Here is a 27,838-nt window from a genome sequence, read left to right as displayed (position 1 = left end):
CGGCATCAAAGCCTGCAAACGCTTCCCGCTCTGGCAGTTGGGTTCCTCCCGCCCCCAAAACTCTCCTTTAGGTCTGAAACACGGGGCTGTGAGATTTCCCCTGGAACAGAGCAAAGGGCAAGTTCATAAAGTAAAGGACGTGGGAAGTTCGGGGTCTGGCTCCTGCGGGCAGCCAGACACGCTGCCTTAGGGCAGGAGAGGGGCTGGAGCTCAGAATCTCGACAATAAGAGATGCGGCACTTGGACACATCCACAGAAATAAGTTTATTTCCCCTACCGTCAGGATTATGAAACCACAGAAGCAGAGTTTAAATATTTACAAAGTAATCCAGCGCCCCACAGAGATCAAGAGAACAAAGGATGAGGGTACGGAGGGCTCGCCCTCGCCCGAAGAGCAACAGCAACGCCACGGAGCTCTGCAGCACAAGCACGTGCGAAGGGGAAAGGAGGGGAGCGTAAAACTGGCATCTGGAAGGTGAAGGACAGGGTGGACCTTTAATGTGGCTACTCCAGGGGGGCACTGGGAAGAAGCCGGTAGTGAGATGAAGGAAGCTGCGAGGAGAGGACATTCCTTACCCACCCACCCCTTCTGCCACCTCCCACGCCGAGAGGAAGCAGCCCACTCCCCACACAACCGCTGCTGGGAAGCCACGCCGAGCGCTGCCGGGGTTTCTCTGCGCTCCCGCGGTGCTGGGCTGACACTACCACAGCGTAGGAAGACCATAAATCCAACCAGCCCACCTGCCTCCCCCAGCATCTGACCTCTGCGGGCACCATCCTGCACTGTGCCAGTACAGACAGCTTTGCACGTCCAGCACAGATGCGCAGGCTTCGCGGTACCTCAGCTTTGGGCCTTGCTCTCCCGTTAGCCGTGTTTCCTTCCGATGTCCGGAGCCATCCTCCATCTCTGTCCATGGAAGCGGGTTGGCCGTTCAGCCAGGACTCGGGCAAAGCAGCCAGCGCTCCGACCGACTGCTCAGGATACGTCTCCATTTGAAACCCAGATCTGGTAAAAAGCGTTAGGAGCAAACGACAAGGAATTCCACGGTGGGGAATGGCACTCGACATGTTTTCAGAAGTCCCAGGAGCAGGGGACTGTGGCCAGCAGCCCCACTCCCGGCCTCCCCCTGACAACTCGAAGTCTCAGCTTTGGCAACACTTGTATAGCTTATCGATAAAACACTGAATCAACGTGTGAGACAGGCCTAAGAGTCTCTAGGTTATTGCTACTGCGTAAGACAGGTTGGCTTCAGCCCTGGGACCAGGGAGTCCGCGTGCAGGTCGCTCTGAGAAATCATACTTAAAGTAAAAACAGAGGCAAAGGATTAAATCTCTCCTGTTCAACTGGCTTGTCCTAGGGCACGTTAGCCAGCAGGCTCGCTGGGTGGAGACCGCAGCGACACGGGGTAGCTCGGTAAGACATCATCCTTTCATCGTAAGGTTCTCTTTGATCAAGATCTTGGCTTTCTAATCAGCCCCAGGCCCAGCACCCTCCAGCCCACTCTCCACACAGGCTTGAAATGACTGTACAGAGCAGACAGCGATGACTATTTCAGTTCCAGATAGACAGGGAAGGGCGCTGAGGTCTGCAAACCTCCTCCACCCACCCCAAAGGCCAGCACCAGATGAGAGAAAGACAACTGGGAGAGGTTTAAGGGGCTATTTAAAAATGACTGAGGAAAAGGAGGAAACGTAGAAATCGAGAAGCCCAAGAGGAGTCCCCAGCTCTCCCATACGGCTAGAGGAGTCGGGGAATGGAAGTGGATGAAAGGCACACGGGGACAGGTCTGAGAGCCAGCAGGGTGAGAGTGAATGAGCTTCCCAGCCAGAGGAAGCCACAGAGACGGCAGGCAGTGGAGAGGAGCTTTTTTGCCAGCCACGAGCCCTCCTTGAGGTTGAAATCCATCAGATAGTGGAGTACAGAGCTGGCCTTTCAAGGCATGAGTGAAAAAGCTACTCTCCTTCCTCTGCAGTCTGCTCAACTGCGCATAATCCTTCAGCCACATGTTTTTAAAAACAAGCCACCCGGCTTAGAGCCCCACAGAAAGCAGCATCTGCAGGCCAGAGCCAGACCTGGATGAAGCTCTGGGTCACATCCAAATTAATTCCTGCCTAGCAGCCGAGAACAACCCATCCCCCTAGTACCCATCCTGCCCAATCCAGGGCTCAAAAGGGCCATGAGCCCACCAACGCTGCCGGACCAGCACTTCTCACATCAAAGCCAGTCCTGCAAAGCACTTTTACCCCAGGAATTAAACAGACCTTCTTGTTCACCATCCTGGAACCAGCCACAAGACAGCCAGTGCCCCAGTTTGCAGCTGCAAAGCCCAACCAGATCACGGCTATCTTCCAGTCCCTTCACCTCTTCTTTTAATCTCTGATGGCCCCACTAAGCTCAGGTTCTGCTCTCATGGATGCTTTGAAAACACCACGCTAAGCTTTCTGCCCCAGAAACAGGTACTCGCTGCTGCTGCCACCTCTGCAGGCCCAGGGATGCTGCCACATGCAAAGTACTAGGGATCAAAGGAAGGTAAGTGGCTTGTGAAAAGCGTTAACGACAATTTTAGATATTCAGAGCACAAGGAGAAGCAGGGAAGCTGTATTTTCTCTGGCACAAGCTAAAAGGGACTTAGCAGTAGACTCCCAACTCTGCAACAGGCAGAACTGAAAGTGTGCAGACTGCCACGAGCCATACCCAAGCCAGTCAATCGACTTTCCTGCCTTTCTAGGCTCACCAGCAGGACCAGATGAATTTGCCCTGCCACAGAGCGTTCCTCTGCGCGTCTCCTCAGAGGAGCGTCCCGCCGTCAACACCTTTCTGTCGCTACAGGGGAGACCGTTGGTGAGTGCTGTGGCACTCTACACCCTCAGGAGGAACCCCACAACCTCCACTTTGGAACGTGTGCTACAGGAGAGTCGTGCAAAGGGAAACAATAACTCCTTCTTGGAGACTCGGGAAATCTGAGGAAGCTTCTGATGAAGTCTGCCAAGAGGAAGAATCCCGGTGATCAGAGAGAACCTTACAAGGTGCATCTGCTTGTGCTCCTGAACCAGGAGGCAGGGTTTGCCTTGCAGCTTTACTTCGCACTGAAAGCAAAGGTGCCCACGCCTCTCCTTTCCCAATTGCTTTTCTACCTACCACATTGCAGAAAGGGAACGTATTTGAGGAGAGAGCAGGAGGCTTCAGGACCCCTGACAGTGGGAGACACCATTGACAGAAGAAAAACAGAAGGAAAAGAAGCCAGTTCCAGGAAACAAAGATGAGCTGTTACAATGGAGCGGAGTTGACACTTTCCCTGGAAAACGCCTCCCAGAGTCCCATGCCTCCATCCTGCTGGATCAGTCACAGTTTCTCCCTTCGTGTGCCCACGGAATGGGGCGTTCGCAGCTGCCATCACCGCAAATGAAGTGTCAGAACAACGGTCACGATCACCCCCAAGAAGAGGACAAAGGGGAGCCAGGTCTTCACAAATCCCCCTACGCTGCAAGACGGAAAAAAGGGGGATTAAACTCTTTAAACGTAAGAAATCAGCAGAGAAAAACAAAAGGCAGAGAAGGATGTGAGAATAACTGGAGAAGTCAGAGGGAGACAGATGCCCTTCTGACTTTCTTACCTATCGCTGGCACTGCCACGCACCACATCCTGGAGATTCAGTCAGCGTTCAAAATTGAGACTAAATCAGGTCCACAAATAACTCTATCATGAACAATAGGGCTAGACTCTCCTTCCAGTTTAAATTTGGGTTGAAGACCAGCACGTTTCATACTTGCACCAACAGGAGACCACGAAAAAAATGAAACCCCTTTACCAGAGGCCTCGTTATTCAGACTGCTGGTGTGTTTAACCAAGACAGCAGGGACTACGCTTGCCTAAAAGCTGGTAGAGCTGCTCTTCCAGAACAGGGAAGACCCAACTGAAGTGGAGCAACTCAAAAGCTTTATGCAGGGCAGTCCTCACAGAATCTCCTCTTCAGGCACAAGGAGCTGAAATGGAGATTAAGTGCCCTTTCTAGTAAGGGAAGCTTGGGGTTTCCCTCTCCACTCAAACTGGAAGCTCCCTGCCAGTTGGAAATCTGACTAGTTTTTATGTAAACAAGATTGAAGAGAGGGAAGAGAAACCAGTAATCCTTGGAGACGAGCCATTCTGTGACCTTATGTTCTGACCTAACCCAGCCAAAACACAACACAGAGTGAGATTTGCTTTAGCTAGCATTTCCCAAATTCCAGGCACCCTAGATTAGCTGCCAGATTCAGTATTTTGGGAGCAGCATCCAGTGCAACCCAGCAAGAACCCTTGATTCTTTTCCTAAGAAGAGGCAGCAGGCAGGGCTAGGAAGAAGAAAAGAAACAAAGCCCCTTTGCCTGCCAAATCTGGGCTGCTCCTCAGCTCACCTTACGTACTTCCCATACAGGAGCGAGAAGAAGCAGAGTTTCACCATGTTCCAGGAGGTGCTGTTGTCGTACCTCATCAAGTTTAAGGCCAGAGCCACATGAGAATGGCAGTTATCACAGCAAAGGTTGTGCTGGAACAGAAAAAGGGGCACAACATTAGAAATCTCGCCAGTTCTGCAGGCTGTGCTGGTGCAGACCCACAGGTCCCACTCCTGCAGCAAGCACCCAGACACTGAGGAGATATTCCCGTGCACACGGGCAGGACATCAGCGTCGGAGCCGTACCATTCGGTGCTTGTACTCCTCCGAGGCATCGTGTACAGCTGTGTCCCAAGCGTTGGGACTGGTGGAGTATACTTTGCTGGGATCCAGTTTCCAGTACCTAGAAGGAGGAGAACAGATTCCTTTGCGTTACTGCTCCACCTTTACCAGTTCTCGCTCTTCTCAGCTGGAAGCTGCTTAAAGGACTCAGAGAAACCCACTACCTCTGGAGTCCACAGAGCTGAACTCTTCAAGAGAAGTGAATGCTGAAGAGGGCAGCAGAAACTAAAGCTCAGCACCCTCAACCCAACAGCACCCCAGAGAGAGAAACTGCGGACCTCAGGGGCACAGGCAAAACTCTGAACTGCCTTCATGTCCCACGATACGAAACTTTCCAGCCATTCAAAACGTAAACCTGATCTGACAGATACACAAAACCCAGGCACCTCTCCTCCTCCCCACAGAAAATCATTAACAGGATGTGAGTGATGACAGTTCATTAGTACAGCACAGGCAGTATTTACTTAGAGCACTTGTTGTTAACATTATCTTAAAATGTTTTAGCCTTTTCTTTTTTTTTTTTTTTTAATACAGGCTCCACACAGCTCTAGTTATTAATACCACTACATTGCTGTCACGCTTCTAAAAAGATTTAATTTAATGCGGTTTCTTGAAAAGCAGAGACACAGTAGCCATCCACTTGAATTAGGGCATCTGAACAACAAGAAAAGCAATATTATAGCACGTCTGTCTCCATGAATTAAAGGACATCTGCAGGTCAGTTGGTTAGTTTAATAAAAACTAACAAGAGCACTTACTTCACTGGCTTCCCAAATGCCATGTTGTCTTCCTGCAAAAAACCGAAAAAATGTCTCAAGAGGATAACCCAACGCAATATTCATGACATGCCTCTTGCTGGAAGGCCTCGTAGCCCACGATCGCTTAATGATAAAACTGTCACACTGCCTCAGCAGTCTCAAGACACCAATCGTATCTGTGTGTCTGGATTTAGATTTCAATTGTTTTCATACTCCTGTTCTGGACACGAGTACATTTATACTCTATACATGGTGATATCATCTTGCTATATGGTACATGTACCTTGTTCCCTCCACCTTTTCTTTTTTAAACTGCTAATACCTTGTTAACTCAAGGTTGTAAATGTCCTTATCTATTAAGAGTATTAATTATCCCAGCTGAAAACTCCCTTACTTTCAAAATCCAACAGGCCATAGAACAGTTTAGAAGACTGGCACATACCTGACACTAAGCAACAGGACAGGAAGAGGCATGCCGAGGAAGTTGGAAAGCAGCTTCTGCTACTCAGAATTAAGAGAATTTAGGTCCAAAATTCCCAACTGAGCATGGACTACAAGATTTTTTTTCCCCTTCTGCTCACCAAACCAAAGCAGCCACTATCTATCATATCCCCCAAACGACCTCCACTGGACAGCAGCCTACAGAGTAACAGAAAGATCCACGATCTTCAGAAACACCTAAAACCATTATTTCACAGAACTTTGAGCTGCAAAAGACAGGGGATGGCTCAAAACTCACCAACCAAGGCGAGAAGCAGGCCAAGCACAGATTCTGCTTAAGCACCCAGATCCATCGTCTACTTACCGAGACAAAGTACGGCCCCGCGAAGTCCCGAATGACTCCAGTCGACGTGCAGATACCCATGTGGCCAATGATCGGGAAGAGCCAGCTAACGAGGCAACAAGTGAACCGTCAGGCTGAGATATTTGCCCCCCTGATCACACTGACCGCATGCAACATGCTGCCAGGAGACTGCCGGAGCGGCCGTACAACCAGACGCATAGCACGGGACAGACGGGCACGGTTAACGTGTTATACGCAGCCGAGAGATGAAAGCAGGTGAGCCAAAGCCAGGCAAAGATTGGTAAAGACGCAGAAGAGGTACAAGCTAAAGAAAAACACGCAGGGAATACCCAAAACTACGATGACAAGCAGGTCTAGAGTCACCTTGTCTCTGGGGCAGTTGGGCTCCAGGGTTTTACCGTGAGTAGCAGCAGTTATGGAGAGCAAAAGACTCCGAAGGCCTGCACCACACACGTCCCTGGGCAGGGACGGGCAAGCGTCGGTCTCCCAGAACAAACCCATTTGTGTACCCACAGAAAAAGGTTAGACCCAGGAGAAACTGCCTTGAGATAAAACCAGACTTTCCACTTCAACAACTAAAACTAAGGTCATCCTGTCCATCTTCCCATCCACACCACAGCTTTTCATGGCAAACGAGATTTAAAGACCCCAGACGGAAAGCAGGGCTCCTGGCTCCAGGAAGAGCATTCCTTCCCCTAAATGATCCCATAGTTTCGAAGACCTTCTCCTCCCCACTGGATATGTATAGCCCCAGTGAGCAGCAGATCTATATCCCAACCCCCTTCCATCATCATCACTTCGAAGTAAATACTTCAGGCCAAGTTACAGCTCTGTCCCACATCCTCCGGCATTCTCAGGTTTGCTGACCTCTCTCTGATTTCTCACTCCTCTCTCCCCGAGGGACTGCAAGCAGTGACTAATATTTCAGAAGAGATTACAGCAACAGATTCACAAGCCACAGCTCAAGTACAGAGATCCTAAAACTACCAAAATAAAAACGGACTGAGGTGGTTGGACGTTATGAGGAAAGACAAGCCATACAGGCCGATAAACGCAGCTGAGGTTATAACTACCATATAGCTCCTGTCGATAACCTAACCCTATGACGTAGAGGAAGGACTCTGCAAAGTTTGATGTTCCGAGCTCGCATCGCTTACTCTCTGCACGTTCCTATCCGGTGCGATGCAAAGCAGCCAGTCAGTTTGGATATCTGTGCAATGTTTTATCAGCCAGAAGGTATGGCTGAATATAACGCTGTCACAGCATTGCCACCTTCAAAGGTCTACATGCTTCTTCCTTTTTTTAATTCTCCTCTCAGCACTGACTAGCTTTCAAGCCTCCAAATCCAAGGATGACAGGAAACGTCAGAGGGAGAAAACGGAACTATTATGCAATCTAACGACTGACTTCGCCAAATAACACCACTGACATTTCTGCTCCAAAACAAAATCAACAGGAAGATGCCACTGTTCATCAGGGAATGAACCCACAAGAAATACGGGTGCCCAGTGACTTTGGCAACGGGACAGATGTCTTCTTCAGTCCCAGCGGGAGATAACAAGGTTAAAAGCTTTGGAAAATCCTCGGGTGGAAATTTCAAGCAATCAAATAAGAAGAGAGGTAAAAACCAAAGCTGGTTTGTAGCTGTATGCGAGACAGCAACAGGAAAGTTACAGCCTCTCCCTGCCGAGGAGTTATGGTGCCATTCCCAATCCTGCCACGGACCACACCACGTCTTCTACCTGACTTTCAGCTCTGGCTCAGTAAACATTATCACCTGATTTGAACCGGAGAGGAAGGGGAAGGCATAAAAATAAGCCTTTGTGTTCCCAGACTACCCCCAAAGCCACATTTTACAGCTTTTCATTTTCCCACGACCAGAGAAAAGCTCAGAAGTTCTCCCTGGAGCCTGCTGACTCTTGGCTGAAAAGACTGGGAAGGCAAATCGACTTCTAACTCATTAAAAGCGAAGCACCGAGACTCTCCTCAAGGCATAAGGTGGTCTAAGATCCCCGCGGCCAAACCCTGGCTCCAAAACCATGAAAGACTTCCCACGTTCCACTGGATCCCCTCCGCTCCTGTACAGACAAGCCCGCTCATGGCAAAGCTTTCCCCACACACGCCCTTGCTGCGGGGAGAGAAGAGCCCTACCCCAAGGACACAATCCCACGCGGGCCCTGAAGCAGCCTGGCACCCAGTCACCCCCAAAGCAGGCCGAGCACCCCAGAGCGGGCCGGGCGCCCTGCCTGCCCCGGAGCAGGCCAGGCAGCCAGTGTTACCCCGGCCCGCCTGCCCCAAAGCGGGCCAGCACCCGGCTACCCCAGAGCAGGCCGGGCTCCCTGCCAGCGCGGAGCGGGCTGAGCACCGGGGCACCCCGAAGCGGGCCGGGCAGCCGGCCCCGGGAGAGGCGGGGTGAGGGGGGGGGGGTGTCCCGGCCCTACAGCAGGAGCGATGCGCGGGCCCAGGCCTCAGCAGTGCTGCCCGCCCCCGGGGCCGGCCTGGAGCGCAGGGCCCGCACTCACGTCAGGACGGGGATGGGGGTCCACACCACGCAGTACGGGAAGCGGCCGCGCTCGGCGTCCAGCCCAGCCCCACCACCGCCATTGAACTGCTTCATCTTGGCCTCCGCTTCCGCCATCACCGGGGTCCGCCCCCCCGCCCGGCGTGTTCGCGTCACTTCCTGGAGACCGCACCCGCTTCCGGGCACGGCCGGTAACCAGGAAGCGGGAGCGCGGGCTGGCCCGCGGCCTGGCCCCGGGGTGAGGTGGGGGCAGCTCCGCTCCGGGCCTGCCGGGCCCGGCGCCCCTTCCCTCGGTCCCTCCCCGTGTCGGGGACGGGGCTCCGGGCCGGAAGGGCCCCGGAGCTCACCCACCCGGCAGGCCAGACCGGGGGGAAGCGCCCACAGCCCCGCGACTGCCGCTTGATCAAGCGTTAGCTCGCTGCTCTGCCCCCGAAACTTCCGCGGCTTCGTGGGGTGCTGAAGGGCCGGGGGTTGTTTCACAGCGGGGCTTTCTGCTCTGGCAAAGCTCCTCTGGGCAGGTACCTTCACCTCTCGCACCTACCTTGTGCGGATCCGCCACAGGAACCTCAGCAGCGAACTTCTCCCTGTAGCCCTTCCAGAGCTCAGAAGGTGGAAGAGCCAGCCCCAGCCCCGGGTAGAAGAGCCCCTCAGGAAAGTGCAAAAGCAGAAATAAGCATCACATCAAGCCTCTCGTGAGAGAGGAGGCAGTCAAGATACTGCGAGGGGTGGAACAGCATTTACAAATGGAGAATCGGATTAGAAAAATAACAATTGCTTTATTAGGAAGTTTAATTCAAACTACACGAGAAAGCTGAAGAAGAAATATGTTTATTCCAGATTTCCACCCACCACAAACACACTTGGCAAAATACAGAGTGACAACTCACTGAACGACTGGGAAGAACAGGGAGGACGTGGCTTGCCCCAGCCCAGCAGACCCAGGATGGGGACGTTCTGCCCAGCGGGTGCAGGAAAGCTGCCGAGCGTCCAGCTCCCGCTCTCCCCTCCGCATCCTTCCGCACTTTCCTTGGAAGCCGCTCATTCCCTCCTCATACAGAGCCCTTGAGCTGCATTTCCCCCCCCCAGGGCTGTGGTTATCAGAGCTCTCCAGCACAGGTTGTGGTGTCACACTGCACGACGCCAAGGGGTTTTGCTAATAAAACAGTCTCGAACCCTTCCTGCACGCGGTTGGGATTCTCCTGCCTCGTAGCTCCAGCACACTGAGCAGAGGCAATGCAGAGCAAGCGCTCTGCTCACAGGAGGTGCTCGCTTTTGGTATTAGCAAACCCTGTTAATTGCAAAAGCCACATTCCCAACAGTCATCGCAAAGTTACAGCTTCCACATAACGGCCCCCCTTCTTCCCTGCAATTCCTCTCCATCCAAGACTTTTTCTCATCTCTACTTTATCCGTTCTCCTTTCCATTACCTGACTTTGCTCAATAATTAAGCTGAGCCCAGCCTTCCCCATTTATCAACATACTCTCTGTTCCGGGGACAGAACAGCACTTACATGCTCACTGCATTTTAGCGAAGCTTCCAGCTTGAAAGCCCAGGAGATTGGTAACCTCTACCCAGAGGCACGTCAGAGGGGACAGCACTTTGGAGTTGCCAATACGGCAGCAGAAAGCATTGGCTAACAGTCTAGTGTCAAGGCGGCCTACCTGCCCTCAATACACACTAACCTGTCATACAAGCGCTCAGGCTTCAACTCAACTAGCTTAGTAGCATGCTGCAGACTAAATTTCCTCGCCTTCAAGAAATTATCTAACATCCCACCTTATTTCCTAGTCTAGACCGTGTTTTAGGACAGCCCAAGAGGGATGGCTGCTTGAGAGGCATCTGGATGGAAGCAGAGCTGTCCATCGAGGCACTCACGTCAAGCTATAGCATGAGCATCGTCTCAGCGTGACCTGTCACTGCATCAGAGTTGATCAAGAGCCTAAGACCATGCTCCTCGGACTCCAATGGTGAGGGAATTCACAAAATAATCTGGTTCCAAAAGACAGAAAGCTGAGGAAATACAGACGCCCTTGAGAGCAAAGCCATGCCTAGTGCTTTGCTTTCTAACTGACGCTTCCTAGTTTGGCACTTCGGATGGAAGATGTGCACAAAGGTTGTATGTGTTTCAGTGAACACTTTTTGTTTGATGAAGAAAAATACTTGCATTGATTTGCTCCAGGCTAACATAAATATCAGAGATTGTTAAAATCTATGAATAGGGGCCAATGTTCACATCAGCTAACGTGGCCCTGGCGCTTTTGTCGGATTAGGCAATGGATTTGCTCTTCCTGCTTGTGTCTCGGAGGCTGCTAAGCAGCATATCGCCAGGGACCAGCTCCCTTGGCACAGCCACGCAGCACGGACTCTGCCGACAGCCCCAGCAGGACGCGTCTCCCTGCAGTGCCGCCTCACGCCCTCCCCTCCCGCGTGGGCAGGGGGCATTTTAGACAGCCCCGTTTTATTCCCTCTTAAACCAAGTGCGGGAAAGGCAAACCAAGCTGCTGGAGCACCGTTTTCCCCAGGCTTGATTTAAAAAAAAAAAAAAATAAAAAAAATAAAAAAAAATAATCAATGCAGCTCTCCTGTACTGCACAGCTTTCTTTTGTGTTTGTCAGGCAAGCAGAAGGGCTCTCCATCCCCAGTACCGCACTGGCAGAAAACGGGTGAGCTGTAGCTGACAGCAGGGTCTTCCTAGTGACAACTGGAAAGCTGCTGCTGTTCTACTGCTATTGATCTAAGCAGAATACAAAACACCTGAAGTCAGCAGGGAAAAATAGCTGCAGTTGGAAAAGAAACTGCGGGGGGGAACAGGGAGGGGGGAGAGAGAGAGCAGGTAAGAAGTTCTCCATGCATAAAATTAAAGGCCAGGCTTTTTATTGCAGCTATCTTGCCTGACTACAATACTGGATCGATGTACGGAGCAGGAATACTGCCATCATTGTTTTTGCAATCTCTCATTTGACGAGAAACAAAAGGTTTCACTCCCGCTTCTGCCAACAACTTGTCACGGATGGCTCCTCTTTCCCGTTGTCAGCAAGGAAGCCGCTCTACCTCCCGTCAGCCCAAAAATGTCCTCAGGACAACGATCTTTGCCTGCTCACCGCAGGTGCCAGTGCATCACTCACACCCTGGAGACGCGGAGCTCCTTCCAAGAGCCCTTCCCTGTCTGCTCTGGGAAGGGGCGGCCCAAACTGCACACCGGTTTGGGTTTGTCCAGGCACACACCGTCATGGCTATGGCTGGAGCTCAGCCCGGAAGGGATTCGGTTACCTCCCCTTTCTACCCCGGCTCATCGCTGAGCCTGAAAGAAGCAGGCATCCAGCCAGCTCTTGTTCAGTAAGCGGCTTCCTTGGGAACCTTCCCTGTTGTGACAGCTCAAACATTACAGGGACTGCCAGAACCAAACCACTCAAGGAAGAGATCCCCTCCCCCTTCTGACATTGACAACCGAGGCGGCAGCAGGCAACACCGTGTGCAGGAGTCTATTTAAAATGTCACTGAGGCACAGGCTGATGGAGGACACCAAGGCGTCCTTCCCCCCCGCCCTGGAGGTGACGCTGGGGTGGGTTGCTTTGCGTTTTCGTTGTTCCTTTCCTCTGGTCTGTGCCTGCTGCAATCTGACAGTCTCTAATCGCTCAGCATGAACCAGAAACGTCATTCTCATCTGTATTGATGATGGTGCTACTCACAAGCGCAAGAACGTACGCAGGCTCAGCCACCCACCCTGAAAGCAATGCCCCTAAGTCATCTCACCCCTCAGCTTTAACCTTCAGGTCTTTTCTGCTTCCCTGTTGCTTGAAAGCCATGTTTCCTTCTATCTCCCTCTCCAACTGACACAGCCAATCCGCAGGGCAACTTTTATGTTTAAAGAGAAAGCCACCAGTTTCTCAGGGACAAGGGGCACAAGGTGGAAGAAGCTCAAAGAGCCAAGAGCAGGTCACAATGATTTCCCAGCTATGAGGTCCACAAAAAGGCTCACCTTCTCTCCTCGCCAGCCCTAGAGGGGATCCCGACCAGTCTCACCTCCCACAGCAGCAAGGGCTGAACAAGCTACGAGGTGCGTAACGGGCAGAGGGCTGAATTCCTCACTGCAACAGCAGGCAGTTTTCTGACATCCTGGCCCCCATTTTGCTCAGAGACGGGAGCCATCTCGAGCCCTTTGCAGACTCGTTCCTGGCACTGCGGACAGTTACATCAGAGAAAAGTGAACTCATCAGTAGGGCTGCGATTGTTCCTCTCCCCACATCCCAGAGCTTACCGCTCCTCTCCTTCCTCAACCCAATTCCCTTACCCAAATCACAAATAACACTCATTTTCTGGGTCCTTCTAGCCATTTCCACCCACGACTCAACCACTCGCCTTCCCCTTCCCCTTCGTCCAACCATTCAGTCCAAAATCTGACCTAATTAGTTGATCGCTAATTCCAGCTGCAGATGCACGCTGCTTTGTTAGAGCAGAGCTGTCTTAAAGCAATAATTTCTATCAGACAGGATTTGAAATGAAGAGGCCTGAAAAGGCGTTCAGCTGAAAGGTGTCCAACGGGAATATTTAAGAGAAGAGTTCAAATGGATTCTGAAAATAGCAGACTGGTTTTCTAACCCTTACTTAAGGCCTGGCATTCTGCAGCTCAGAGGGCAGGAAAGTATTTGGGAGGTTTTGCAGCAGGAACCCAGAGGAGAAAGTGAGTTTGTGATTATCCTTTAGCAAGGGATCATCTCTGGGTCCAAATGTTGATGTCCTACACACCCTGCTGAGTGTGAGACACTTTAAGGCAATACGTGTGTTGTTTCTGACAGCGGAAACACCTCAGAAGATCGGTCAGTAATGTGGTGACTCAGGCAGGTGGCCTTGGCTCTGCCCCACAGCCTAAGTCACCAGGGCTCTGCTCCTCAGGGCAAGAGGCCATTTAAGAGCAGCTAAAAAACAGGACAGGCTGGTTTCCCTACCCAGCTTTCTGCCCCTCCACTCACCTCTAACTCTTGGATTTGGCAGGGACTCAAAGAGGATTTTATCGATTTTACCCCCCCGCCCCACCAAAACACGATTCAGAGACACTAGCTCCATTACAGCATCATTAATCTTCCTGGAGATGCGTGCATCGCTTGTCTCTTCCCCAGCAAGCCCCAGGCAGCCGTTCGCATCTTTGCCCCAACATTTATTTGCAGCTTTCAGCTCTAAACCCAGCTGGAGGTGGACTCTGCTGCCGAACACAGCCCTGGCCCTTGCTCCACCACCAGATCTGAGCACCCACACCTGGATAAATGAATGTCAGCACTAACTCAGCAGCCACCACAGCTTATAAACCATGTTTCGGGCTCCTCAGCCCCCTTCCCACTCAAGTTTAATTGGGGCCGCTATTCTCCATGAAGCAGCGGTGTGACTAGACAACACCCAGCCCAACCAGGCCACCCTCCACCCACCCGTGTCCACCTCCACAGAAGAGAAAGGTAGAACAAAGCCAGAACAATTCCCCCAAACAAAATGACACCAAGAAAGAACTAGAACAAAGAATTGTTTAATTGCTTAACCCTTTCTCTTCCAGGGACCAGAGAAACAAGTTTTCTGCTCCTTCTAATGAGGGCAGTAAGGCTTGTGTGTTACCTCTACGACTGCAGGGGCAAAGTTTACGAGATGATCATCTTTAGTACTTGAAAAAGCAAGAAGCAATGGTCATTGCAACACTAAGAGAATCCTAGAGTCTCCTAACAGAGAGCCCATTGCTAGAATACAAAAATAAAGGAGGCATCCCTGTGTATCCCAGGCTAGAAAGAGTTAACCAGAAAGAGCAGGAAGAAGCTTTCCCAAAGAGGGGGTTGAAGTAAACAGCAGAGGTCAATAAAGCAACATCTCCCTACTTCCCCAGCATGTTTTTTTCCTTCACCAATAAATACAAATTCCTCATTAACAAGCGACAAAGCAGGTAATCTGCCTGTGACAAGGGGAAAAGGGGCTAGAGGCAGAAAGATTTTTCTCTCCCCTTCTCTCCCATTATTATTTATCTTTTTTTTTTTAATCAAAGCAGCCATTAAAAAAAAAAGCAATCCACTGCAGAGGCAGGGAATCTTGGAGCTTTCGCACTGCAACTGGCAGGTAAAAAGAGCTGCACTGTCTCACAAGGGTAAAAACAACAAAAAATAGCTGCCACAGCAAAAGGTGAATGGGGAGGGAGAGGTCTGTTCTCTTCAGAGCTTTCCATCTCAGTCTCTCAGTTTAAAAAAAAAAAAAAATCAAAGTCTGCAGACATTGTCTACCAAAAGCTGGAAAAAAAAAAAAAAAAACCAAAAAAACTTTGAGTGGGAGGAGAAGGGGGGGAGAAAAAGAGGATGCGTCTAATAGGAAAGCCTTAAGCGGAAAAAAAAAAAAAAAAAAAAAGGCCAGACCACGTCAAAAAGCCACCCAAGTGAGAATAATTTTCTGTTGCCTCTGGCTTTTGAAGCGCATTGAGTGCCGGGGTACACCCAGGGTGGGGGAGCTTGTACACAAACAGGTAAACTGAGCAAGCAGTCATATCTACCGCGCTGGCGCTGCGCAAGAATGAGCAAATATGCCCTCAGCAGCCAAGTGACAGTCTGTCCCGGGAGAGCTCTGCTTCAGCGGGAGAAGACGGAGGGCCACTCTGCCATCCCAGCTCAGCAGAGCACAAGGGCAGCCAGTCGGTTCTGCGTGGCCGTGGGGCACGCTCCCACAAGACCAGGGTTTGCTAAGGCTCGGTTTCACCCCCACGTGAGAGAGCAGATGGACATCTTTGAGGGGCAGAGATCGGGTCCCAGTTAGCTCCGCTGCGATCGCGAGGGATCTCTCTACGCAGGGAACAGTGTCCTTGGAGAGATGCTGCCAACTACGAGCCTCTGACCTCTCTCTCTCCTGCACAAGGCTCACTCATCTCGTAAAGACTGTTCTGGAAGGGAGAGGAAGCCAGTTACCTTGATCAGCCAGCACTGCGCAGTCTCTCTCATCAACGCCTGGCAGCCAGAAGCTGCCAGAGAAGGAAAAGGGAGGCCTCTCATCTTTCCACAGCAGGAACAGGAAGACCAGGGATTGCACCACATGGAAGAACAGCCCTAATGCAGCATACACACGTGCGCACACACTCCCAGACACACATCTCACACCCCTGGGACCAAGGCTAGCATGTTCAGACCTTCAGCAGTAAGAGATACGAGACAGCGCAGAGCAGTTAAGATCTCCAGGGGCTCTTTGGTCTTAGTTGATAGTCCTAGAAAAAAACAACCTCTTCAGATTCGGTTGTAGCACAGCTGTGTAAGAACTATTTGATATTTAGTGTTTGGCAACTACAAGAGGGGAAAAACAGGGCTGCAAGTTACACAAGAGGGGGAGGAATGGAAGTACAGTGCTGCATTTCTGGGTGCACTCCTGGCTGTGCAGCCGGAGTCAGTGTGTGGAGAACGGGAAGAGGAAGGAGGGTTCCTGAGAGGACCACTAATCCATCGGATGTTACACCAACAACGAGGCGGAGAAGGCCCACCTTGGCCAAGACAGAGCAGCTGACTGACTGCACAAAAACGTCGCTGTCTAAAAGCTCAAAACATTAGTTGCAACACGTACATGGTGGCAACATTCTCAGCTCCAGCACGTGGAGAGAAGGTGAATACAGCTACACACAGTTTGGGCAACGGAGAGGGAAGCTCTGGAAGAGTGCTGTTGCTAGCCCCTTACCTCAGTAGCTTTAGCTACATGAGTCCTAGGCCTCTGATCAAACCTGCTCCACGGGTTCAGAGACCACAGAAGAAGGTATCAGAGCTGGGCAAGCATATCGTGCCCTGTTGAGCTGCACATACTCAGTGCCTTCACTGATTCATCAACTAAGACAGATGTCCAGGGACAAGACAGGCAATATCCAGTCCATAATACAACACAGCTACATCTGGTGACAACGTGTTAGAGATGGAAGCCAGAAGAAAGATGTTATGGGACAAAACAGGTGTTTCATGGCCAACAAGCCTAAACCAGGGGCCTCTAGACAGGCTGGTAGCACAAAAGCAGAATCAAGCTTTCAAGACCAAGATCACTGCAGTAAATTCATTCCATAACCCCTGCCCTAGGTTTGTATTTTATTCAGGAATTTAACATCCCCTCTGCAAATGCACGAATGCAGGCCACATCCCCCTGTACCAGATCATACAGCAGCTCTGGAAAAAAAACAAACCAAAACAAAATCGCCAGCTTACACTGCTTACAGACAACTCAAAGACCCCCGTTGGGACTAAATTCCACTAAAGGCAAACCCCGGACTGCACTGCCATGCTGCTCAGTAGCGTGACGGGAGAAGGAGGTGGTGGTGGCAATGGTTTAAAGAGACGGCCGCTCCTGCCCCTGCCAGCTTGTCCTACTCTGTGCATAGTGCGAAACAGTGCAGTCATTCATCAGAGAAAGTTCAGGACCAAGGAAACTAGGTTCCCTTTCAGCCAAACAATTAGAGGAAGGAGAGGCAGTTCTGTTTTAGCTGGGCCGGCACTGGACTTGCCCCTCTGAGCTGTCTTCATCATCTGAGCCTCCAGCCCCACCACTGGTCAGTCCTGTGATCCGGTACCCCATGTTCAGCAACATCACCTCCAGCGGGTCTGCATTCATCCGTCTCTGGTTAGCTTGGGAAGCACCTTCCATGTCTACTACCACGCGGCCATTAAGGGTTTCACTCTGCAAGACAAGGAGAGAGAGAACTCAGCAAGGCAGCGCCAGGACCATGGAGGGGCTCTTACTGCTGCTGCCACTCTCAAGAGATCCCAGTAGGACAGAGAGGTACGTTACACATCTCATGACAACAAGACAGGCTTTTACCGCAGCTCCTACCTCTGGCCGAGGGTTCCACAGTCGTACAACTGGGTCAATGCCGCTTGTGGCCAGGAAGCAGTAACTGGGATGAGGCTGGAGACAATTCACAATCGACTCATCTCCCTGCAGCACTCTAACGAGGTTGGTGGTTTCTTTCTCCCAGATGAAGAAGGAGCCGTCATCTGACCCACTGACTATGTACTGTGCATTGCTAGGGTGAGAGGAGCAAAGACTGGAGATCACAGCTCAGAGCCCAAGCTAGTCTCTAGCAGACACACAAGAACCTCAGTTGGCTTCTATAATCAGCAAGCTGCCACCCCTCACGCTTAGGGATCCAGATAAAAAGGTTCCTGTGCTGGTTCCCTCCATCCCCAGGAATCACGTTTTCAATCCCAAATGGCTTTTCAGAAACGCTAGCCCAACCAGGTCCTCTGTGGACCTGCAACTGAACCAGCTATTCACACAGCCACACAAGGAGGAAGGTTTCTGCCATCTTTTTCAACCCTGCAAACCAGCATCAGCGTCATTTTATGAACAGTCGCGTGGGGTTACGCACGAGGCTTTATCCGATGGAAGAGAACATCCTGTCCTGCATCCCTATTACACTCTGCCAACATACCTGCCAAAGAAATTGGCCTCTTTGATGTCCGTAGTAGTGTTACAGTGGCCACAATATCGGAATTTGTAGTCGTAGCTGCGCTCCCTCAGCACCATCTCATCCTCTGAGATGGAATCCTTGCGGCCTGTAGCTCGCAGCCGGATGGGGCCACCCCCTTTCTTGTCTTCAGCTGGAAGGACAACAGATTTCCCTCATCACAATTTGGGGAAGAACATGTTCTAAGCAAACAGTGCTCCAGGAGACCCCAACAGCTTTAGAGAAGAGTTAAGGACAATTCCAGCAGGGAGCAGGGCTTAGAGCACAAGCTTCCTTCCAGATTATCTCCTTGGTATATCAGACTCCTTTTATCATTCTCTTGCTCAAGAGCAAACCAGGACCAGGCGTGAGGAAAGCAGGCTCAGGCCAGTTTTTGTGCACAGTAACAATCAATCTCTCTCACAAGTTGCAGCTTTACTTCAGAGGGGCAGTTTAAGGAGAAAAAACTTGTCCGATCATTAGATTTTAGTATAACCTTGAAGAACCACACTGAACATTGGCACTCACCGTTGTCACTCTTGGAGAAGAGGGCTGCATTGATGTCTCTGTCTAGTGCATCGCAGGCGCTGCTATGTGCTTGTTCTGGGAACTTCCCTTTAAAGTCATCCAGACACTCCAGTGCTTCTGCCACGTACTTGAGTTCAAAGAGACAGCGGGCAAGACGGAAATGGGCCTTCAGGTGGCATGGATTCAAGGATATGGCCTTCAAGCAGTCTCTTAAAGCATCATAATGGTCGCCATCCCTGAAGAAAAGGGAGGGGTGGATTAGATAGCCCAAGCAGAAACAGCATGCATTTTCCACTGTCCTTTCCTAGCCCTCATTTCACTCCAAAGCTCATTGTTTCCAGCTCTCAATGCAAGCAGACACCCCACAAGCTCACGTACTAACAGCATTTGCTGTTTCCCAGGGGCACCATCCGACCAAGCCCAGTTCCTTGAACACCCCTCCACACGTACGCAGGCAGCCCTGTAACATGACCACGCAGGGAAGCCCAGCAAGCCTTGACCTGCCATTTTAAATCCGACAGAGCAGAGCTCACTGATAGAACACATTTAGGGAAGTCCTTTGAAGATGGAGGATGCACAAGCCCTCTGGCCAAGCAGACACAAGGCCTCTCCTGCAAGGCGAGCAGGGCCTCCTCGGAGCACGGCAGCTCACGCGTGCCCCTTTGTGGACGCACAGTGTGGCAACATGTTTCCCTGCCCACAGTCACAGCCACTTGTAGCCCTCAAGAAGGAGCTACAGAACCCCCACATAGCCCGGATGGACGCAGGTCTAAAGCAGCGGTCTTTTCTCACTTTTATAGCAAAAACTTTTAAGTTTTAGAAACAAGCATTACAGCAGACTGGTATCATAATGGATATTTATATCCTGTTTACAGTTACTGGACGCTACGCTTGATTTCCCTAAGCTCCACGGCTGCGGAAATTAGAATGCCTCTGCTTGTGCTCTGGAAGCAGGAGAGACTTGATGAGCCTTGCACACTGGTATTTGCTTCAAACTGATCGAGGCTGAGAAGTCAGCCAGGGCTGACACATGTGGTGTACCAGCATCAAGCCTAAACTGTTCAGAGGCACCACAATCTGTCTTAAGAGAGTGCTGAGTCTCCATACGATGGCTAATAATAACAACAACAATATTTCGCGCCTGTAACCTACGTGCAATGCATCTACCAAAGTCAAAAACAGTCCCAAGGGGAAGGGGGTGAATATATTTGCCGTATGTTACAGCTTGCTAGTGCACGCACAGGAGGTGGAGTGCCCTGTCTGTGAGATCTGTGGCAGAGCAGGAGAAACATGGTTCTTGAGGGCTGTCTTTGCAGCCCTGGGTCTGTGTTAATCCAGGAGGCTCGATGGACAGCATCAGGCCACTTTTATTCAAAGAAAGAGGGAACGCAAGTTACCTGTTAGGATGACAGATGGGCGTCTCACATTTTCAGAGCTGACTGTGCTATTAGCTGCTTTGCCACCCTCAAAAATCCTTCAACCTCAACTACCAGTGTCAGACAGCCCAACAGACCAGCGTGAAAATGTACACGTTGAGATGTAAAGCAGGCACTGACTTCTCCCATTGTTACAGGTTTGACTCAGCTTCTGCAAAAATGCTCTAACTAGAAATCGACTAAGTACTGTCAACACAGACTGCTAAAAGCAATCTGGAGAGTGATGCAATCGGCCTCCATGAGCAAATTTTGAAAGGACAGCCTTAGAAGTGCTGCAGAGTATGAGTAGCATCCGAAGGGAGATGAGCAAGGGCAGGTTAGGAAATTACAAACCTTCCTTTTTTCTAGATCTCTCTCTTATTCAGAGAACGAGGCCGAAGCAAGACCTGCAGTATTCCACAGGATGGCCTATAGCTGTTCCTGCTCCAAAGGTGAAGGACACCTTAGAGACACGCGGTGATTCAGCACGGGTCTCTGTCCAACTGCCTCACCCTCCTCCTCAGTGACATTCCAGCCACCATCTGCCATACCCCTGGCTGTTCCTCGCAGAAAAGTGTCCCGTCTTTTCTGCACCTGAGAAGGTATCAGCTCCATACTATTTAAATTCCGATCATTGCATGCCACAGAAACCCATTGTGCATATATTTTCACATCGTCCTGCTACCGAAAACTGTAGCAAAGCACTAGCTGACACACAGAAAGGTTCAGATCTGCCAACATCCTTCGGGAAAAACGATTCCTGTAAGAAAAATGTCATTCATGAGATCAGCACTCAGCTTCTGTCTTCCATTCCTTAATCCCAACCTATTGTTCTTCTCCCTCTGAACACTGAGGTCTTTTTGAGGCAGCTCCCAAATCTCTGCTATTGCAAAACAGCCAGTAGGCCAGTTACCAACAGTCACAACAACTGCTGGCTGCTCTTTATCTTGGCAAGAAGATGGGAGAATTCATACTGGGGATTTCAGCAGGGAGAGAAGGATATCCTCACAAAGCAAATGTAGATGAAGGACCACAGCTATTTTAAATATGTTAATGGCAAGTCATGCTCCTCAGTCTTACTCTGCTCAAGGGGACAGATACTAAAATAACTCAGTTGTATCTTGCAGATGCAGCTCTGGCTAGTGGTCAGAGAAGACATTACCTACTGCAGAGGCTAAAAGCGTATTTTGCAACAATCAAGACAGAACCTCTCCCAGACTCTGAGGCACCAGCTGCCACCTCCCCAGATCCCTCAGAGAGGTTTGTTTCCAGTCAAGGGGAATGTGGGTTAGCTAGGGTAGCACGGGAACCACCAGGTCACATCTAACTATCTGCAATACTAGATACTTGGATAAAGCAGCAACCAAACCAACAAACAGGCAGTCCTACAACAATCTTATATCACGAGATATGAAGTTGTAAAGCATAGTAAGCATTACCTCATCTGTTGACAGCAGATTTAGAGACATACTCTAATGCAGATCTATCCAAAGAAACACAAACACCCTTGGAGACACTCATAACACTGTTGCTCAGAAGTGGATTTTGGGTTTCTTTTTAAACAGGAAAGGAACAGAACATTACCAGGCATGCCAGTAGGCAAAACAATGAGCTACTACCAGCTGTGCTTGCCTGCGCGGTATCTGTGGCCATAATTTCTCCAATGCAGGCTGCTGTGCAATCCCCTTGCTCCGTACCAAAGGTAACCCTGCTTATGGCTTGATCCAATAACCCCAACCCTGCTCCACACATAGGGAAGCCGGGTGCTTCGCAGCAGACCACAAGGTATTAGTGGTACTCAGAAGTCAGGCACCAGCGGTGTGCGTGACACTAAACTCTCTGATACTCTCTGCTTCCTTACCACTTGCGCTTCATGTAGGCAGCAGCTCTGTTTCCATACAGCATGGCGTTGTTGGGGGCTTTCTGGACTGCTTTGCTGTATAGCTGGATGGCTTGAGTCCACAGCTGGCAAGCAAAGGCTTCATTGGCTTGCTGCTTGATTCTCTCCAGGTAGGGAGGTAACTCCACTTGGGGACTGAGGGGAAAGAAGAAAGGAGCACAGGTAAGTCTCACATGCTAATGCTCTGTTAGCTCCAGTTAAATGCCTGCAGTGTTTTGTTCTAGGTCAGCAAGTCCCAGGAAGCAGCAGTTAACACCAAAAGTTTCAGAAAAAAGGCAGAAGAGACCATGTACCTGAATAATCTGAATTTAGGAGGAAGGTTTCTTTTTGACCACCATTTGACTGTTTCCATTTTTTCCTTATATACAGCCATATACCCAAAATTGAACAGTGGGTATTTTAAGCATCTAATCCCTCAGACTTCACCAATACATCTTTACTTTGACTGAACAAACATTTCCAACCCTCTTTTAGCAACGTATAACAGAATGCATATTCAGAAGGAAACCAAGCATCTGAGTTCACAGGGCTGCGCAAGGCCCATGCTCAGCAACCCAAAATTCCAGCCACATCTCTGCTGCCGTGGTGGAGGGGCCATCTAGAGGAAACAAGCTGAAAACACTCAACAAAGCAACTTTGGTGGAACCAAGACTACCCATATATGGTATTAAGCAACTGTGTCTTGACTTTTAACCACGTCTCATCAGCTGGAGGAAAAACAGTCAGCACGATGTGCTTCAAGTCTGCTTCTGCTTCGCCCCAGTTGCATTTTGCTCTTAAAGAAAGCAAGCTGCAGGAACAATGGAAGAGGGCTCTCCATCTGTTCCTAGCTCACATGCAGACTGCAGGAGTAATGATTCCAGTGTCATGTCACAAAGCCATTTTGATTGCTTCGGTTCAGTTTGCAGCAGGCAGTACCCACAAAAATGGCAGAGGGGAGCAAGGCTCTCCCATTTACCAAGACACAGTCCCTGTGGGTCAGGAAGTAACAACCACTCAGGACAAGGAAGAACACCTTGTTGCCAGGCCTGAAAAGTCATTTCTTAGTTTTGTGTGCAGTAATTCATCATAAGAGGGGAAAAATCCTCATGGACAACATTTCTCCCAGGACGTTCTTGCCCGATCTGACTCTCGTTCACAGCCCACGCACCAGAAGCGAACAGCTCCTGGAACAGAGGCCACTTGACAATCAAGTCAACACGCCAAATGGATTTGCACTTCACACCTTGTTTAGCAGCACCTAACCCTGGCAAGAGGAAGAGGAGAAGAACAAAGCCAAAGGGCTTTCACCTGGGTAGATCTGTCCCCTTACCTCACATGTGCTCTTCCCTCAGACAAGCGGAAGCCATTGCTGTGGAGATGGATGCCATTTGACACTCCATTGGTAGACGTTTTGCCATTCTGCACTTCTGAAAGTTGGAAAAAAAAATATAACCATGCTAAGTATCAATATAGATGATACAAACTAATATCTGAAGCTTCAGGGTTTTATTTTACAGCAGGCCCAAGCCAACATCACAGCCCCATTCAGAGCTGAAATAAAACTTCCATGATTCTACACGCCTCCCACTCCTCCAGCCACCTGGATTTGTCGTCTTACATTTACTACAAAATCTCTGCAGTATCTTTCGCAATACTCTAGAACAAAAAACTAGATACACATAGAATGAAGGATATACACACAAAGAGAGGGCAGCTCGAATTGCACTGCCTTCAGACTGAGTCTAGGCCATAATTGGAGTACCTGCCACCAGAAGCCTGACATTTAGAACTGCAGAAGCATTTAGTAATACTAGTAACTTTGTATTTTAGATTCACTCAGATAAAGAATCATAGAGCTAAGTTGTTGGACATTTAATAGAACAATGAGGATGAGTAGAACCACTGGAGGAATCCAGCAAAGGAAATCCAGATGCTTTTTTCCTTTCTTTCTTTTCTTACCCTATTGCTCATGGAGCAGTTCAAGCTGAAGTAATCCTCTGAAGGTCACGCAGCCACATTGTCTGCCATTTCTATAGAAAATATTCAGCTTCAGGTTTTACAAACTGCATTTGTGGTGCAGCTGGGAGTGCTCCTGCGGCCATTTCACAGATTGGGAAACTGGGGACACTGTCCAACCAGTCTACTGAACTGCACACTGAGGTCTCTCAGCAGAGACATGCATGCCCATGAAATTCAGCCTTTGCACCAATGCCGCCTTTTCGCAGCCTCTGCCTGAACTTTCTGTGCCTAACAGGGTGGAGTGTCTGCTGCAACCACACCACTGAGAGCCTGTTCAAACGCTGTCCTGCCATTTAAAGCGTGACCTCACCAGATACCGCGCTACGGATCACCCACGTGCATTCAAGACAGAAGAGAAAGGCAGGCAGGGCATGTATTTGCTACCAGGATGTGAGTGTTAGATTAAGGCCTAAGGTGAGCTGAGTACACAGATCAAACTCTGCCAGAGCGCTCTGAGCACCAGGAAGGGGCTGAGCAGGGAACACTCCCTGATAAGAGTCAGCCTCTGCCTGGGGAGTAACGCTGCAGCCATTCACCACGTACTGCCTGCAATATCTGTGCACCAACAGGCCCCATAAGAAACAGGGCCAGGAATAAAAAGGCTTTTGGATATACTTACTCGTCAAATAAATGACTTTTTGATTAAACTATCTCACCACCAGGAGGGATATTAGTGCCAGGCCAGATTCTTAGACTAGGGAAGAGATTGTTCTGTCTCCTTCCTAATGGGTGCATAAGGGGATAACAGACATATTCTACATTTTACTAACAAGTTTAAAAAAATAAAAGCAATATATCATCTCCATGCCTGCCCACACAATTTTTCCCCTTAGTTGAAGGCAGGATACCAAGACCTCAACCACCCTATGAAGTCTACTTTATCCTTTGTGCACAGCTTCAAACAATCTCCTTTGCTCATGCAGGCATACACCTCTCAACAGCTCACTCCTCCCCTCAAGATACATGTTTTGTCACTCTAGAAGCATTTTAAAACACAGGGTATGAACTGCACTGCAGAAACAGCCCAGCAACAGCCATACCCTACCTTATTTTACTAGTCCCTGCCCAAATTGGGCTGCACCCTGAGAGAGAGTTGTGTAGTACGTGATTTCACTCTGCCTTCCACTTACTTTCATGACAGCATCATACTTACCCCCTGAAGTATGGCACTTCTTTGGGAGGAGAAAAGTGTATGGTCGTTGTTTGTATGTTAGATCAAACAAATAGACCTAAGGAATGAAGAAAGAGACAAAAAAAGTCAGTGAAATGTAGATACTCAAAATCACAGAAATAGAACAGAGCTGGATGGGTATGTGGTTCCACATTTGTGTTTTGCTATTTCCAATTTAAAAGATGACCTGACCGCAAACCAACCTGCTCAAAAAGCTTCAACTCCAATAAGAGATTTTAACTATTTAATTAACAGTGTGCTCATGAAGAAATCAAACATTTATTGACAGAAAAGAAGCAGTACGCTAAACCAAGGCAAAAGTCTCTCTAGGATGAAAAATCCTCTTCTAGGATTTCCTGAGAAACTTTGAAAGCGGCCCTGCGAAGCTAACTTAAAACTGCACTGGTATAGGAACTGACAGCCCAGATCAGAGCTACAATTCATCCAACTCAGCACCTTCTCTTAAGGGGAACGCGTGCAAGTGTGAGAAAGATTTGTGGAGGACAACCACAGAGTAACCTGCGCAGGAGCGAAGGTCCTGCCTAATCCATGCTGATTAACGCTGTCAGGAGGATTTTCTCATTTCACTGATAGGCTTTACAAAAGATCCATGAATATCACCCAGAGCTTAATATTAAAGCAATCAATATTCCAGGTGAAGGCCTTTGCTTCTCTAAGTTCCTTATTCACTAGATTCTATTACAGAAGCAGTTTGATGTTTCAAGAATGAGTTACAAAATCTTTTTGAGGTCAGCAAAGGTCAGTTCCAGAACTCTGGGTTTTTTCCCTCTTCCAGAGAGCAAAATGTGAATTGGAAAACTAGAACAGAACGCGGTTCAAGTTTGATCAGTGGTAGCATAACAAATAAATCCCTAACACCAAGCATTTAGCTTGAACGAATCAGAAAGGAGTTTAAAATCAATCATATAACCCACAGAGAAGTTGCTATATCCGTTTTGAAGAACACACAATAACACATGGTGGCCCAAACAACACAACCCAACACGAAGCTTTCTGCCAAACCTTAGCTGCCTTCTTACCTGCTCCCCTCCCATGTTGACTAAGAGCTCAGTGCCATCAGGACTGAAGGTGACGTATGTGGCCACCAGAACTCTCAGCCGGTTGTTGTAGTCTGGAAGCTTCACTGGAAGGTGCCCTGTGGAGGGAAGAGGTCCATACGTATTCGCGTAACTAGTAATCACGGTCTTTATCATACCCCAGCTGCTCCCTTTTACAAGCGGTTGTTAGGAAAGCGATGTCACGAAGCGCACGCACCTAAGTGATTTTCCATCTCCTACTGCTGTTTATTGAGTCCTTCCATCAGCCACCAAAACACGCAGATGTGCATCGCTGCCTTTTCACAAGTTCTAGGTATCGATTCTGCAAGGCCATCTCCATACAAAGTGAAGACTGGAGTATAACCAGCTTGCTAACAATGAAGTTTGCAGAACCCAGCAAACCTCAGTTTTAGGGATTCACTACAGATTTACCTTCTGTGATTTGTGGCCATCTGCAAACAAATACCTCCATCTTCAACCTTCTAATCAGGTTTCCTTAATAAAGCCCTTAGCACAACCAAACCAAGGCTCCTAAATATTCAGCTCACACACAGGTTCTTTTGCTTCAGACAGGAGATGTGTTGCATGACCAATTCAGGGGACCTAAGAAATCCTCTAGCGGGACTCATCAGAAACAAGACTGTCAAAACTGGTCTGCTGAACATGCTGGTCTAAGATACTTTAAGAAACCCAGACATTTTTTTGGGGAAAAAAAATAGTAAATGATGAGCACTGGAGAAGAATGTCATCTAGATTGCCCAGATACTGCATCACTGATTCTTCATCTGCAGGATGAAAACAAGTCACTTCTGTGCCAAAAAGATTCTGAACAGCAGCCTTGCTGGGACCAGTTCCAGGAGAAAGCCTATAGCGCCCAGGTTATCCAATCCTTCACTTTCCAATAAAAGTGACAAAAAGACATTTACGCTAGACAAGAAGAAGTAAGGCCAGCTCACCAACACACACCACTGCCAAATCAGGGAAAGTGGGCAGGTAACTTAAGCAAGAATTCACAGCACAGAAGTGATATAAACTGCAATTCCATGGAACATTCCTGTATCAGAGAAGAGCTCTTCCAAGCAGTGGTTTCTTGTGTGATGGGTAGAACTCCGCTTCTTCAGGCATTAACTTAAAGTCCCATCAGTCACCCCCAGCACAGGTCCCAATACCTGCCACGTAGTACTGTGCCGCACCATCCGGGAGGGGTTTCTGTCGGTCGCAGAATGTGTGTACTCCAGCTGAAGGACTCTGCTTCATGCTTTTTCTAGCCAGAAAGAAGAATAGTCTTATAATCACAGCATTCAACTGCTAGAAGCCTGATCTACGCTGACACTTCTTGTTCACACACACAAGGGCAAGGCCTCATGCCTATACAGCTGCGCAGTCACGAGCTTGCCTCACACCACCCCAGTGTACTCACACAGATCGAAAAGCCTCTGTGGGTGATAGAAAAAACTGCATAAAACTGCACGGTGAGACAGGCGAGCACCAGATCGTTACAAGTCCCCCCCTTCCCACCAGATTTCTGAACCGTTCACGAC

The 27,838-nt window shown here is 49.5% G+C and overlaps 2 protein-coding genes across 5 annotated transcripts in view; both read right to left on the bottom strand.

The window, feature by feature from the left end:
* Positions 1-240: 240 nt before the first annotated feature.
* TMEM222 (transmembrane protein 222) lies at positions 241-8,954 on the bottom strand. 3 transcript variants are annotated; one of them, XM_075773806.1, is made up of 6 exons: positions 8,798-8,954; positions 6,276-6,360; positions 5,471-5,502; positions 4,677-4,773; positions 4,393-4,523; positions 241-3,482 (listed from the first exon to the last, which is right to left on the bottom strand). In XM_075773806.1, the coding sequence occupies exons 1-6, from the start codon at positions 8,911-8,913 to the stop codon at positions 3,395-3,397; spliced, it is 549 nt and encodes a 182-aa protein (XP_075629921.1). In that variant the 5' UTR covers positions 8,914-8,954; the 3' UTR covers positions 241-3,394. The 3 variants fall into 3 exon arrangements, with proteins under 3 accessions (XP_075629921.1, XP_075629920.1, XP_075629922.1); XM_075773805.1 differs by having other exon boundaries at positions 241-3,477; XM_075773807.1 differs by having other exon boundaries at positions 3,228-3,482; positions 4,465-4,523.
* Positions 8,955-9,552: 598 nt separating this feature from the next.
* Positions 9,553-27,838, bottom strand: part of WDTC1 (WD and tetratricopeptide repeats 1) — a 32,000-nt gene continuing 13,714 nt past the window's right edge. For both annotated transcript variants that reach the window (XM_075773882.1, XM_075773883.1), the window contains 9 exons: positions 27,467-27,561; positions 26,280-26,395; positions 25,222-25,297; positions 23,380-23,476; positions 22,029-22,202; positions 18,753-18,988; positions 18,210-18,378; positions 17,609-17,801; positions 9,553-17,455 (listed from right to left, as the gene is read on the bottom strand). In XM_075773882.1, the coding sequence (XP_075629997.1) occupies positions 17,258-17,455; positions 17,609-17,801; positions 18,210-18,378; positions 18,753-18,988; positions 22,029-22,202; positions 23,380-23,476; positions 25,222-25,297; positions 26,280-26,395; positions 27,467-27,561 (1,354 nt within the window). In that variant the 3' untranslated portion in view covers positions 9,553-17,257. The remainder of the gene's footprint in view (positions 17,456-17,608; positions 17,802-18,209; positions 18,379-18,752; positions 18,989-22,028; positions 22,203-23,379; positions 23,477-25,221; positions 25,298-26,279; positions 26,396-27,466; positions 27,562-27,838) is intronic.

The sequence above is a fragment of the Balearica regulorum genome, chromosome 22, assembly GCF_011004875.1.
Source record: "Balearica regulorum gibbericeps isolate bBalReg1 chromosome 22, bBalReg1.pri, whole genome shotgun sequence".
Taxonomy (NCBI): domain Eukaryota; kingdom Metazoa; phylum Chordata; class Aves; order Gruiformes; family Gruidae; genus Balearica; species Balearica regulorum.
This window is presented reverse-complemented; position numbering and strand designations above follow the sequence as displayed.